This window comes from Phoxinus phoxinus, assembly GCF_949152265.1.
Source record: "Phoxinus phoxinus genome assembly, chromosome: 14".
NCBI classification, from domain to species: domain Eukaryota; kingdom Metazoa; phylum Chordata; class Actinopteri; order Cypriniformes; family Leuciscidae; genus Phoxinus; species Phoxinus phoxinus.
In genome coordinates, this window is record NC_136889.1 from 13,471,787 (window position 1) to 13,483,926 (window position 12,140).

At 37.4% G+C, this 12,140-nt stretch overlaps 1 protein-coding gene across 9 annotated transcripts in view; it reads right to left on the bottom strand.

The window, feature by feature from the left end:
• The window catches only part of phactr2 (phosphatase and actin regulator 2), a 41,140-nt gene that overhangs the window by 10,848 nt on the left and 18,152 nt on the right, over positions 1–12,140 (bottom strand). For 3 of the 9 annotated variants that reach the window (XM_079636023.1, XM_079636019.1, XM_079636021.1), the window contains 5 exons: positions 6,624–6,791; positions 6,206–6,280; positions 5,354–5,491; positions 2,379–2,603; positions 1,001–1,463 (listed from right to left, as the gene is read on the bottom strand). In XM_079636023.1, coding sequence (XP_079492149.1) covers positions 1,001–1,463; positions 2,379–2,603; positions 5,354–5,491; positions 6,206–6,280; positions 6,624–6,791 — 1,069 coding nt within the window. Of the gene's footprint in view, positions 1–1,000; positions 1,464–2,378; positions 2,607–5,353; positions 5,492–6,205; positions 6,281–6,623; positions 6,792–12,140 lie in introns of all 9 variants that reach the window. The other 6 variants (XM_079636022.1, XM_079636018.1, XM_079636020.1 and 3 more) reach the window with 2 other exon arrangements.

Sequence of the window (12,140 nt, forward strand, 5' to 3'; positions counted from 1 at the left end):
TTCATAATATGATTAAACGATTACATTTTGAGCACCAAATAAGCATATTATAATGATTTTTAAAGAATCATGTTTCCAACTACCTATTTTTTATGCATATTTTGGAATATCGCATTGAAAATGCTGGTTGGAAATGGAAAGATGTGCATGAATTATAAAAATCCGCATGAAAAAACCTTGTGCTCTCGATTGATGCATACAATAGTGGATGTGATTAGATTACTCAACTAACCAGCAGACCAATTTCACTGCACAACATCTCAAATGTTGGTTTGATCATTCTGAAATGACTGAGCCAAAGTCTGTCATCAGAATAATTTGGTATCATTCCCTCCCAGAAGTGTCTCACATGATTACCTTCCCAGACACCAGGCATCTGAATGAAGTGTTTAATCTGCATGCTCTGAGACGCAAGTCATTTATGATGTAAAAATAGCCACAGTTTCTTCACCGATTGCGGCAACTTCCATTTCTATTACACATATTTTGTGCCAATTTCCCAGGAAGTGGATATTTTGTTCTCTTGGACACATGGGAAGGAAACGCTGCTTTATTCGTAAATGTTTTATGCAATATTCCAATTTTACTCATAAGTTAAATTCGCAACTTTGGGTTGAAACACAACAATTGAAGACTTAAGTAATGGCTGCTGAAAATTCATCTGTGCCATCACAGGAATAAATTACGTTTCAAAATATATTAAAATAGTTAACAGTTATTGTAAACCGTAATAATATTTCACAATATTACTGTTTTACTGAATTTTGGATCACATAAATGCAAAAAGTAATCTTACCGACCCCAAACACTAGGGGTACAGTAGTGTACATTATTGTAAAAGTACCCCAATCTCATTAAACGTCTGATTGGAGGATGACACACAGCATGACTTACCTTTAGGGGAAATATATTGACATGCACATGTGCTATATAATCAATATTAAAAGCACAACATTAGAGGAATACAGATTTTTTTTTAAATAATAACATGTAAACTGACCTTTGTGTCTGGTCTGCCGCTGCCCTCTCTTTCTCTTCTACGCTCTCTGTGCTCACAGGTTCACCTAAAGTGTCTGAGGAGAGTTCATTTGAGGATCCAGTGAAGGATGTTTCCTCTGTGGCTTGGTTAACATGAGGCTGTCTTTTGTCCATCTCGGCAGAAAGTTGATCAGCACCCTTCCCATCCTGAGATTTCTCCTCTGCTTTCTCATTAACATTGGGGGTTAATTCTTTTTTCCTTTGGTCCTTTTTAGAGGAGCTTTCCACAGTCTCGGACGGGGTTTTGGAAGGGGGCCGCGGTGACCTGGAGGGTGCGGGTTTTTTGGCAGACTTGGCTTGTGCTGCTGTTAGTTCTGAGTTGTTGTTCTTTGGGGTTTTCGAGCAGGTCGATGAAGATGATTGACCCGAGGCCTGAGTGGAACTCTTGGATGTGCCTGCAGTTTTCTTAGGATTCAATGTTTTTGCTGTGAAGAAATTCAGAGAAATTAGAGTATTAGAGATCTTAAAACGATAAGTTAATGGCTACACAAACAACAAAACAACAATGGCGGGGTTTTAAAAGCTTTTTCTAAGAATAGAAACGGATTACTTGTACTAAGACATAAAGACAGAACTAAAAGATAACATCAGATAGTGTATTTTCACATGCAGGTTCACCACTAAAAACCAAACCTCCTGACATTCACAGGAGCCAGGAAATTCAAAACACTATAAAACAAATCATCCGGGGTTCTCACATCGAGTTATGTATGCATTTTGAAATATTACGAATAAATAAATAATAAATCAATAAAAAAAGAGCTTCAGTTAAAAGAGGAAGCTGTCAATTAACAATTGCAAGCCACCAATGATGGGACACAATGGACAGGTAGAAGGATAAAGGAACAGCACAGTGTGGAACAATGAGCCCTTGTTTATACACAATTACATGAGTGTGGTGTACATGCACAAAGTCCTGGTTACATGCAAAATGCAGCACATTTACCGGTATTATACCATTATATTCAGACACAAAGGCAAACATCAATTCAAGATTATAATGTGTTTAACAATGAGACGTAATGCAAGCAGAATAACAATACAAGAAAGCCATACTGGGTCACAAATGAGTCAGGATACCACTTTGCACAGTACTGGATGACATAAACCCAAACTAGTTAAAGCGTGAATCCAGCAAACTGCACATTTGCCCATTCTCAAACAAATGCAGATAGATTTTGCTGACATTTCGGAGAGTTTTTTTTGTTCTTCGAAAGACCAAGTTGGTTCCCAGCTTGACTGGTCAGGGGGAAAGAGATGCAAGCAGGAACCCCTCCATGCAGAGCTTGTTCCCCACACATGCAATCACAATGCTCTATTCTCAATACACGTGTACTCACCATTGCCACGAGTGGCAGTTCGGGTGGTTTGTTTGGGTGGAGGAGCGGAGACCTGCTTATTGGTGGTCTTGGTTACCTTTTTACCCCCTGCTTGGCCACCTTTCTTCACACCTGAGTTTGTGGCCTCACCAGAGGGTTTTGGGAGTGTGGTCTGGTGTTTTTTAGTAGGGGTTTTTGGAGCTGTTGACTCACTGGCCTTTGGGCTGGGCTTGCGGTCATTCCTCTCTACTGAGCACAGAGGAGCAGAGTACCCTAAACGGTCATGTCAGCACATAGTCGAATAGTATTCAGAGAATTGAACTGAAAATTCTAATTGGATAAGCTATGTTTTAAGCCATTTTTAATACACAAATATGACCACACATACATTACATCAAGTAGCAACTGTGAACTATATTAACTGGCTGACAAATTATTCAGCAAGGACGCAATAAAATTATCAAAAGTGACAGTAAAGACTTTTAAATTGTTACAAAAGTTCTCGATTTCAAATAAATGCTGTGCTTTTGAACTTTACATTAACCAAAGAATCCTGAAAAATATTTTAAAGGGCACCTATTATGGAATTTTGAAATTTACCTTTCATGTAGTGTGTAACATAGATCTAAGTGAACAAAAACATCCTGCAAAGTTTGAAATATGAAAGTGCACCGTATATAAAGTTATTGTCTTTCAAAAGTAAGAGTCGACTCGGAGTCATTTTTATGAATCGTTAGAAGACCGAAGCTTTTTCTCTGACTAGATGACATCAACTTGTCAAGTTATTTGAATACGATACGCCCCCTTATTGCGCTCCAAGGCCAGGGAAAATATCATGGCGACGAGACGCTGTGTTCTGAAGTGCGACTCAAAAGCCAACTTTTTTCATCTGCCCAAGGAGGAGCATTTGAAGACTAAGTGGCTACAATTCATATAACTATACCACAGAAGTATAGTCCGAGCCTTGTGCTTTGTTCGCGCCATTTTGAAGACGATTGCTTTTTAAATGCAATCAAACTTGGATTCGCGAGCCGACTGATATTGAAGGAAGGTTAATTTCTAAGTGTATTTGCATCAGCTTCCTCCTCCGTATCACAACCTGTAAGTGTTATTAATAATTGTTGCTTTTATGTTTTATGTAGCATGCTTAATTATTATTTTGTTTGTTGTGTAAGCACCGTTTAGCTTCTAGGTCTTCAATGACAATTGTATTGAGATATGTGAAGTGTTTGTCGCTGTTTTCGGAGTTGTCTTAAAGAATAGAATAATACCTCGTAGTAACGTAACTGCATTTTTTTTGTTGTAAAAACGTTATGTTTATGCATCGGGCTAATGCAAACAAAGACTGATTGTGCTTTTACAATATGAACTCTGGGCTATACTCGCTAACATAACATTCAATTCTTTATCTTATTTTTAGTTTTTTACTACAAACTACAAAGCAGTGGACTATAATCATTATTATAACACAATTTAATTGATAAAAGCATCATTGTACTCCGTGTTAAACAATAAGTATTATCTCTGTAAACACTGCTGGGTCATCTGACCAATCGCAGATTAGCGTTGCGCAAAGGAGGGGTTTGGAAAAATGAGTCGTTGAACGAATCATTTGGGAGTCGGTGAGCAAATCAGGTAAAAATAAATGCATATTATACGACAACAAAAGTGTTTTTTGACATTGCATGCACGTAAAACTGTTGTTGGGGACTCCCTAAACAACATTAGGAACATTTTAAATGTCATAATAGGTGCCCTTTAAGCAGTTTAAACTTAAGCATTAAGCGGTTTTCAACATGATAAGAAATGTTTCTTGAGCACTATATCAGCATATTAGAATATGCTTTGCCATCAAAGGAATAAATAACATTTTAAAATGCATTAAAATAGAAAGAGTTATTTAAAATAATAAAGAAAATTAACGCAGCCTTGAAAAATACATCAAAAACATATTGATGACTGTGTGTGTGTGTGTGTGTGTGTGTGTAATTATTATTAATTTAAATGATTTATTAAACTATTTATTAATTAAACCTTGGTCTTATGCTCTTGGTGACATTTTATAAAAGCGTTTTATATTGGGTGTTCTTCCGCAAACACCTCAAGTGCCTTCAATGCTTTAGTGCATCTATTCCCTCAGCCTCTTCAAAATGAACCCCATGAAAAATAAATTATTTTCATTGGTTGGAGGAAACGTGGTGGAAACAATTACAGAATTGTTGTAGAGGAAGAAATTTTACAAATATAATTGTGTTGACGTTTCCATTGCATATCTTGTGTGCCCACAACTTATGATAAAAAAAAAAATCCAAAATGATGTCACCCTAAATGGCACATTGCCCATAAAAGGATGGTCTCAATACAAAGCATAACATCCGTCATGTTATTATTAAAAAAAGGTTTTATTATAGCTTCAAACCAAATCTGCTGAACTATACGGCACATTAGACACTAGTGGGCACCTCACCTCTTAAGGTCAGAAAATCAAGAGATGTTAAATAATGACATAATAGAACAAACTTCAACAGGAACAAAAATAACCTTCAAAGGAAATGTTCTTGTTCTACAAATAACTTCACTTGTACCGTTTATTAAAAACTTGACCACATTTTCACCATGTGCCACTGAACACGATAAAACTGTTGCTCCAAAGCTGCTCACACTTCCTCTTAATAACGCAGTTCATTACTATATTATGACTGACAGTCTTTATCAACCCATTTTGATACATTGCTCTTTGCACACGCGTTGATGTTGTTCAATCACAATGATATATGAAATGATATGGATGGTGTGATGTGCAAAAATAAATTGCAACAAAATACGGTGAAGAAATTTCCCAAAATTACAACATAAACATGCTGCAAAACCTATGAAAGGACCCTCCAGTAAAAAAAAAAAATATATATATATATATTATTATCGGTACGGTTGGACATGCTGAGGACTCCATCTTTATTAAGCACAGTTTTACCGGATTAAACAGAAAACTGTACCTTCTGGGTCCTCTGCCACTGCCGCCAAGTCTTTTTTTTCAGGGACCAGTTCTGGTGTTTCAATGTCCACTTTGACCTTTTCAGTAACTCCACTGGGCAATGCATGACCATTCAAGGTCTCTGTGTTCAAAGGATCATCTAAAGATAGACAAAAATGGCTCAGTTATCATGGAACCGATACGACATGCCTGCTATTCAGTAAAAATACAATTTTGTTACATTAACATTTAAGTCATCATGCAGATGTTCAAAGACTGAGAGCTCAATAGATCGGACTGTGATTTTCTGAAAAGCACTAAATATAAACATATTAGTGAAAGACTTTACTCCGACTCCCTCTACATGTGAGATCAGCAGAATCCTTCCCAATCTTCTGGCTCAATTTCATCATTTTGGATGTGTGTGAACAGCAAGTCCAGGAAGTTCTTAGCTTTTATTATATGGATAACATCAATTAAAGCTATTTAATGGAAAACATTCCTGGGTGGTAGAATAAATGAACAATATTTAATTGAATCTTTAACCCCCTTTGCTTCTCATTTGTTTATGGTTACTGGCTATGGTAATGGATTTTTCTTCTACTGTAGTCTGTAGGTGATGGTACCATAGTGGTTAAACATTTAAGATAGCATCCGATAACCCACTAACACCACTTCACACTACTTCATGTACAGAGATGCTTATTTCACCCTTTAACCTCATTTAAACATGGGTTGCTGCAGGGAACTGCCTTTATATTGTATTATAAATCAATTTATACAATGAAACAACTAATAATTCTAATGAGTCATTCCTTTAATTTCCCAGAAAACAGCTCAACATCACATTCACTTGCTTTATTTAAAATCTCACCTTGGTCTGGAATAAGGACACCTTTCCTTATGAGCTCTTCTCGAGTTTGCCTGGTGGATATTTTCCTCTCCAGAACTATACAAACGAAGGACATATGATATCAAGACATCATTATATCAAGAACACTATATGGTTACTATGGTTCACAGAGTTCAGTAAAAGTGCAGGCTGCTGCCAGCTGTAATATGTTGTGTGCAATAAATTTTATGATCCGTGGCATGTCTACCGTATCCATCCAACATAATCACCACTTGAATATCATGCTGGATGATGTCACTTTCATGAAGTTTTGAGGAAGCATCAAGACAAGCCAAGAGGGTATCAATAAGATAACTACATTCTGAATATATACTGTACATATAGATGGATGTATTGTCTCAAGCATTAACATTAAAGCAAAATGATATAAGGGATATACCTTTAGAAAGGTCCTGAAACTTATCACTGGTCCTCTTCTTTCTCCATTTCCAAGGTTTAAAGATCTTGCCCAGAGAAGAGAGCTTTCCTCCCTTTCCTTTCAGCTGAGGAGACTGCGAGCTTCCCACCACATCACAGTTGGCCAGAGAAGATTTTTCCAGACCGTCCACTAAAAGTGAATCAAAGCAAGGAAAAATGAGAACATTGAATGAAATGAATAATAAAAACTCAGCTGACCTCAAGACAATGGAAAATAGCCAACAGGTTTTTACAACAGGAAATACTTGTGTGAATGATTGTTTCTGACCATAACAACAGACATTAAGGCACCCTCGAGCAGCAAGAACAACTAGCTGACTCTTTCCATGAATAGCATACAAAAACTGTATACAAGAGCCTGAAACAAATTAATACTTTTACTCAAGCAAGGACACATTCAATTGTTCAAAAGTGACTAAAGACATTTACAATGTTACAAAAGATTTCCTTTTCAAATAAATGCCGTTTCCATTCAGTAAAGAATCCTGAAAAAATATATAATCTCAGTTTCCACAAAAAAATAATTGTTCTCAACATTGATAATCATAATAATAAATGTTTCTTGATCACTAAATCAGCATATTATGATTTCTGAAAATTCAGCTTTGCCATCATAGGAATAAATTATTTTCAGTATTTTAAAAATATTTTAAAATAATATATATTAAAATAGAATTACTGCTTTTACAGTTTTTATTTTGATCAAATAAATGCAGCCTTGGTGAGTACAAGAGACTTCTTTCAAAAGACAGCAAACTTATGAATATTAGTGTACTCTACATGCATTTAAAACTACTGTATTTATATTGCAACCCTGTTACAACATTTTTAGATGAATGGGTGACAGCAGGGTTGCAATATACTGTATTAAAGGCACAGTATGTAAGTTTTGCCGCAGCTTTCGTTTCTGCTCTGACAGCCACAAATTCACAGCCAAAGTTGTGAGTGCGTGTTAGAAATCAGGAATGGAGAGAGAACATTGTGCTTGATACTTTTTCATCTTTAAACCAATCTTAGGTCTCCAGCCAAAGTTTAAATCCTGTCTGGCTAGTGCGCTTCCCATTATGTTTGTGTGTTAGGTCAGTAGGCAGGCAGAGAGTAGGCGTCTTTTTTGGCTGTTCGAACGCTTTTGACCACATGAGCATTTACACTACGAAAACAATCCGGTCAAATGTGTTTTCAACTACCTCTGGATGTGGTCGAAAGTGGACAAGCTCAAAACTTTTCAGACGCTGTTTACACCTGTATTGAGTATCCTCCACTTGTGATCCGATCGACCAAAATGCATCTTAATACAAGGTGTAAACAGGGCCTTAGTCAACAATGACCCTTTATCACAGAACAGATCGATTATTTTAGGTTAGGTGCTCACTTGAAGCGTAAGGTTTGCAATTGTGATTCAGCCAAGAATTGAACTCTCTTCCACCCCACCCTGACTACTACATCATTTCTTCCTCTTAGCTTGCAAAAAGAAGTCATATTTCCACATGGCCCACGCAAAAGATATTAAACCCGTTCATCAAACATAATCTAACAGAACAGCCGACATAAAGTCACAGACACACCTCGCCAGATGAAGTGTAAAATGATCACAAGAGCATTTCCACACAGCTAAATCAGATCAAAGAACTGAAAACAATAAACAAAGAGTCAGGCTCCAAAGCAGTGACACCATTTATCATTTTAAGAAATGCATACACACTTACATTGTTCTCAGCAGAATTACAGCAGAGACCCCGGTCAGTGTGTGCATGTGTCATTGTTATTTTTGCCAGATTTCTCATACAATGAAAGTCAGTGGTGTCCAATGTGGTTTGTACTCCCAATATTCCCTTAAAATCTTTTTTGTGTTCCACAGAACAAAGTCATAAAGCACTGTTTAAAAAAAAAAAGATTTTTTTACAGAGATGTCTAGAAGGACATAAGAGAAATTCTGAAAGAATAGGAGAGGAGAAAGTAACTTCCTGGCTCTTGAGTTTGAACTATGATTCAGATGGAAAATAACTTTTCACAACTGTCCATTACTAAAATGGTCACACACCCAAATGTAGCTTCATGATTTGAAGCTTTGATGTAGTTCACTCTGTCCTTAATGTAGTTTCATAAGATCCTAGATGCGTAGATTTGCTGTCGCAGTGCAGAAAACAGTGTCTTCTCAGCATGACGACAACACAAACCAAACTCTTCCAGAATTCAACTACAACTAGTGTTTGAGAGTAGGTCAAAGTAGACATTGTTCTCAGGCAGCCAATGAAGACCATAGACTGATATTATACAAATCTGTTACAAACCTAAGTAGCTTGGTGCAGGAAGTAAGACTGGAATTACTGATCACTTCTTTCAGGCAGTTTAGAATCACTTCTTTCCATTTATCATGCACTTGTCACAAGTGAAGGAATTTTCACACCGAAAATATAAACTTGAGAAAACACTGGTATTACTGATAACACTGGTCGGTGTGGTTGATATTGTATCTAATTTGCAGGCATCAGGGAGCCCCTATCAGTACACGGTGCATTGAAATCGCTTTTGAATGCTCGCTCGCGAATTTGCAATGACGCGTACACTTTGTATAGCTGCGGCACTGATCGCACAATTTACAAGATAAGAAAGATGTCAACAATGATTGTCAAGACAAAAGAAGATATTTTGTAGAATGTCAGTAACCAAACAGTTAATTAGCACAGAATAGGAAAAAAATACTATGGAAGTCAATGGGGCCCATCAACTGTTTGGTTACCCATATTGTTCTAAATATATTCTTTTGTGTTCAGCAGAAGAAAGAAATTCATATGGTTTTGGAACAACTTGAGGGTGAATAAATGACAGAATTTTTGGGTGAACTATCTCTTTAAGCTCCAAAACTACACTTCAGCTACACATCAATACACCACTTACAATGTGAATGCTATTATCTGTTATGGACGCCCAACACACACATCTTCCACAAGCATCATGAAACATCCTGAAGTTTTTTAATGAGTCCAAAATCTGACCAGCAAACAGGATATTTTTCACACAGAAATGTGTGAGACCCAAAGCCTGTTTTTCACACTGCACGGAGGGATTTCATTAGCGGACACATGTAACAGGAATGTGCTAGATAGCATGCCTGTGGTCTTTTCACCACCATCATGAGAATGCCAAAGCGCCTCTTCACTAATCAATTCTCCCTAAGGAGCCACTGACCCTAAACTTCATTGGCCTGTCAACAGCCAGTTGGCCACTGATTGGATTATTAATAGAATGTGTTACTCCTAGAACTCCCAGTGATGAGAGCAGTCCCTGAGATCAAACCTCAGAGGATCAAGCACAATGAACACGAAGAGGACACCGGTTCACAACTGAGCAAGCAGAATTCATCTGAAGGGCACAGATGAACATGTGTGGATGCTACAGAACAAAAGTAGAGCTACAGTACACTGTTGAAAATGTTTACATAATGCCAGTTTTATACTGACACCAACATGAGGTCATAGTTGCATGGAATGTTTTAAACCAAAAAAATAAATAAATAGGAAAGCATTAAAGGGTTAGTAGTACTCAAAAAAAGTATTGTGTCATAATTTACTCGCCCTCCTGTTGTTCCAAACCCGTAAGACTTTTGTTCATCTTCGAAACACAAATTAAGATATTTTTAATGAAATCTGGGAAATTTCTGTCCCTCCATTGGCAGTCAACTAATTTTGCCACATCAAAAAGTTCATAAAGAGATCTTAAAAATAATCCAGAATGAATTGAGTGGTTTAGTCCAAATTTTCTGAAGAGACACAATCACTTTATATGATCAACAGATTGAATTTAGGCTTTTATTCACATAAACATTCATCTACTCCAACATCAGTTGTGGTAAACGGAAGGTCAAGGTCAAGGATTGCTTGACGTGCGAGAACCAATGAGGTTCATTCTCGTGTCACGCAGCACGTTTGAGCTTCTGCAAGAACCAATAAGGTTTGTTCTCGCACATCAATCAAGTTTAGTTTTTTATGTTCGCTGTTCAATTTTTATATGTGAATAAAAGCCTAAATTCAATCATATTAATCATATGAAGCGATCGTGTCTCTTCAGAAAATTTGCACTAAATCGCTCAAATCATATGGATTAGTTTTACAATATCTTTATGAACTGTAGTAGTTGTGTCGTGTGGACTGTCAATGGAGGGAAAGAAAGCTCTTCATTAAAGGTCCCATATTGTCAAAACTGAAATTTCCTGTCTTTTTTCATGATAACAGAGGTCTAGCGGATATGAAACTACCATACCACAAGTTTTAAAACAGTCGATCCACAGACAAATGCACACAGCCTGCATAAAGTAGCTGTGCCTATTCACAAGGCGTTGTGACTTTCGTATAAATGTGATGTCAGAACCACTCAGTCACCGCCTTCAGTCACCACCCCCACCAATGGTGGGTCACTCAGAAAACAACAGGACAATCAGAAGAGAGGCTCATGAATATTAAGTAGACAGGCAAAAATCGACCTGTTCTTGGTAGCTCATGAGAAAGGAGCTGTGAAATATATATTGAGATGTTTTTTTGGTACTTATACTGCAAACATATATTCTTAAAGGAACACTCCGACTTTTTGGGACTTTAGCCTATTCACCTTATCCCCCAGAGTTAGATAAGTCCATACATACCTTTTTCATCTCCATAAGTCTGTTTGACGCACCCACCGCTAGCTGTCAGTCACCCACTTTTCTTCTGTCAACAAAATCAACGGCGCGTCTCAGGTGCTGCGGTTATCACTCCGCCCAAGTAGCAGTGCTTCGCCTTCAGAGAATATAGTTCCCAGTATTTATACGGTTAAAATATGTCTGTGTCTCATGTGACTTTGTTTTTTGTACACTCTGTGACTATACAAATCACAACATGTAAATAGGAAAATGTTTGCGGTATTTTGTCACTTATTTGGATTAGTATGCTAGCTGCAACCATTTACATCCAGTCTTTGTGCTAAGCTAGGCTAGCGATGGGTGCGTCAAACAGACTTATAGCACGCACGGAGATGAAAAAGGTATGTATGGACTTATCTAACTCTGGGGGATAAGGTGAATAGGCTAAAGTCCCAAAAAGTCGGAGTGTTCCTTTAAGGAACCTTCAAAACCTAAAATAAAACTAACGCGAGGCACCTGGGGCGCATAAACAGCGTGCAGAATGCTCACTGCCATAGGAAAACAATTACAAAATGGCAAAAAAACACGTCAGGTGTGATCATTTCACACATATTTTGTTTCTGTGTCGATTCTGTATTAATATGTCGATACAATGTAACGTATTTATCTTGCTCTTGTTTTAAATTATTTTGTTCCATTATTATACTGCTTGTTGTCATCCGTTGACGTTGTACAAGCAGAGTGTGGCGGTTGGTCAGTGTGTAGTCCCGCCCCTCCTCCACTGTGATTGGACGGTTATGTAAAAAGTGACAGTCATGAGCTCTGCGTTTTAACCAAAGTTGAACATTCTTCAACTCTCGGCGA